Source organism: Hipposideros armiger, unplaced genomic scaffold (assembly GCF_001890085.2).
Source record: "Hipposideros armiger isolate ML-2016 unplaced genomic scaffold, ASM189008v1 scaffold_246, whole genome shotgun sequence".
Taxonomy (NCBI): Eukaryota; Metazoa; Chordata; class Mammalia; order Chiroptera; family Hipposideridae; genus Hipposideros; species Hipposideros armiger.
In genome coordinates, this window is record NW_017731596.1 from 227,814 (window position 1) to 230,951 (window position 3,138).

Here is a 3,138-nt window from a genome sequence, read left to right on the forward strand (position 1 = left end):
TATAGAGATATAGAGAGAGAGATAGTTATATTTAGATACCCCGACCACACGAATCATTTGCAAACTAACAAAGGATCTGCCTTCCAGCATATCCTGCAGCACCCTCCTTCCCATCTCACTTCCCCTTCCCTCCCTGCTCCCAATCTCACACCTGGGGGTCCCAGGCAGGATGCCTTCAGGATTCCCCAGGTGGGTGGAAATGGGAGAAGAAGGGGGGCTGCTGATGTCCAGAGAAAAGGGAGCAGGGCCCGGTTCGCACATGAGGAGCAGAACCACACCCTCCCCGGGGACGCCTGTCCACTTGGGGACTTCGAGGACCCAGTGTTTGGAGATAGAGAATGAGTTCTCCCCGTGGCTCTGCTGACAGGGTCCCACGTGTGGTTTTGCCTGCGCTCAGGCAGAGGGGACAAGTAGAGGGACACAGGGACCCTGCCTGTGCGCTGATGGCCTGGTTCTGATGCAGACATGAATTTTCTCATAACACAGGCACACATATAGATTTGCAACAGCTTGGGGTTTGGGGAGCAGTGAACAGTTGCTGGAGTTTCCAAGGGGCAGGGGCAGGCTTGACAGTGCCCAAGCCAGGCTGTGGCACTATTGAGTAGAGTGTGCGACTGTTTGGGACAAACCAGGGGGTTATAAAGGCTATGGAAGAGAGGATGGATGATGTTACCGGCTGACTGGTGTCCCCCCAAAATTCATACACAAGCACAGCTCATTTTATCGCATTTCACTTTGTTGTGCTTTGCAGACACTGCATTTTCATCAACATTGAGGCAAAACCCTCTCTCAGCAAAAAGATTATGACTCACTGAAGACTCAGATGATGGTGACCATTTTTTAGCAATGAAGCATTTTTAATTAAGGTGTGTACATTGTTTTTTTAGACATACTGCTATTGCACAGTTAATAGACTACAGTGTAGAATAAATATAGTATGCACTGGAAAACCCCGAAATTCATGTGACTCACTTCATAGAGACATTCACTTTATTGTGGTGGTCTGGAACCAAAGCCACACTATCTCTGAGTTCTGCCTGTATTGAGGTGCTAAACCCAAGTACCTCAGAATGTGACTGTATTTGGAAATGGTTCTTAAAAGAGATAACTAAGGTAAAGTGAGGTTATATGGTGGGACCGTCATCCAATAGGTCCTGTGTCCTTACAAGAAGAGGAAATCTAGACACAGACTCATTACAGAAGAAAGACCCTGTGAAGACGCAGGGAAAAGATGGCCATTCTATAAGCCAAGGAGAGAGGCCTCAGGAGACATCAACCCTGATCCCAGACTTCCAGCTTCCAGATTCTAGAACTGTGAGAAAATAAATTTCTGTCGTCTAAGCCACCCAGCCTGTGGGCCTTAGTTACGGCAGCTCGAGCAGACGTATACAGGCGACATAGCAAGCCCTGGAGAAGACTTCCAGAGAAAGACCAGAAGGATCTTCAGGGGGATGTGATCAGTGTTTGCCTTGTGGCCTTCAACTTAACCCTATTAGTTTCTCCAGGACATTTTCAGCCAACTAGTTATCTCCCGTTCTTGAGCTGTGGAGTGGTGCTGGTACTGGGAACACAAAGCAGTAGAGCATGGCCACAGAGGGGGAACCAAGCTGCCGTGGTTACACATGAAGCACAAGTGCGCGCTCCGCACAGTTCCATGGCTGCCTCTGGCACAGAGTGCTGCTTCCATCCTGTCCCAGCAGGTGGGCCCTTGGCCCACAGCTCTTTCCGTTCTCTTGGGGCAGTGGTGCCCCAACACGACCAGCATCAGACCAAGATGTAAAGATTCCCTGCACCTCTTCTTGGAACCCCAACGGACAAGGAAAGTAACTGGATGGCCTTTCAACCTATCCATGTGGCTCTAATAGGCAGCCAAGCTTGACAATCATANTTTTCAATTAAAAATTATTGCTCATCTTCTGCCAAAGTCTCTTTCATCTTAGAGCCACACACGTAGATACATAGATCTTTTTCACGGTCTGTGCGATTTGCATTTCCCTCATTAGTCCTCTGATTAACATAGTTCGTTCAGGCAATGCTTCTCCGCGGCCGGCCGGGCAGTGAAATCCTTACCCCACCGCCCTTCGGAAGCCGGCTCTCCCCAGAGGGCCGCCTGCTAGCTTCCTAAAAGGTGTTCCCTAAAGCAAACACGCGCAGGAGCAAGCACACATCTTCATGAGAGACCAGAACAATTGGCTTTCTCTTCTGAGGGCTAAAACCCAAAGCACTTTCCAAAGTCACAATGCAATCAGCGTCAAACAGTGCATCCCTTTCTCTTTCTGAGGCACATTTTTAAAAAGTTGCAAACTTAACTGGTTTCTGCACTTGCCATGCAAACCCAGCTATTACCCACCCGTGTCAGTCCTCAAAGCCAACAGTTACAGGGCTGGTGTGTTCTTCAGTACACCGGGAAAGCCTTCGCATTTTCGGAGCCTGGCTGTGCAGCAAGGTCCCCCCTCGCCCCAGGTCCGCTCGTTGCCTAGAAGCATCACTCACCTCACTCATGATGCTTGAACGCCGCTGCTCTGGTCCCACAATCAGCACAGACAGCACTGCCCAGGGGTCGCTACTCCACCGGTCCTGGCTTTTCTCTTAAAAAGGGCTGCCCGGTGGCATCATGCCTCCTGCAAGCCAATGGGATTCATTCACCTGGCTGAACGCCTGGCAGATATCTGAGAGCACGAAGGGCCACCTAGTGGAACAAAGAGGGAAGGCGGGCTAGGTCACTGCTCTAGATTCTGCCACGGACAGAAGGAAACGGTAGCTTAAAAAAACAGCCCAAGTCAGAGATCACCACAGCTTTGCCACCGTTCCTTAGTTCAGGGAATTTAAAACCCAGGAAACACATTTGCAATGTCGATGGAAGGAAGGTTTGTTTTTGAAGGAAGGGCCGCTCTGGGAGCACCTGTGTGTGCTGCCTCACATGCCTCCTTGTCTCCTGGGGGCCTGCAGCCCCCCTGCCCTGCCCTGCCCTTTGTAGCACAAATCTCAGCCTACAGTTGAGCATTTTCACCCCTTCTCCATGACCCCAAATCCCCCAGCCTGCTCATCATCAAGGCACTTCAGCCCTGGCTGGAGGCCATGAGCAGGACTGAGGCACGGACTGGGAGAGTCACGCCGTGACGAGACAGGAGCTCCCGC

At 50.8% G+C, this 3,138-nt stretch overlaps 1 protein-coding gene across 1 annotated transcript in view; it reads right to left on the reverse strand.

Annotated features, from left to right (window-relative positions):
- PCP4 (Purkinje cell protein 4) overlaps positions 1-2,612 on the reverse strand; it is a 70,824-nt gene extending 68,212 nt beyond the window's left edge. The window contains exon 1 of the mRNA XM_019655758.1: positions 2,494-2,612. Within this exon, the coding sequence (XP_019511303.1) occupies positions 2,494-2,502 (9 nt within the window). The 5' untranslated portion in view covers positions 2,503-2,612. The remainder of the gene's footprint in view (positions 1-2,493) is intronic.
- Positions 2,613-3,138: the final 526 nt, after the last annotated feature.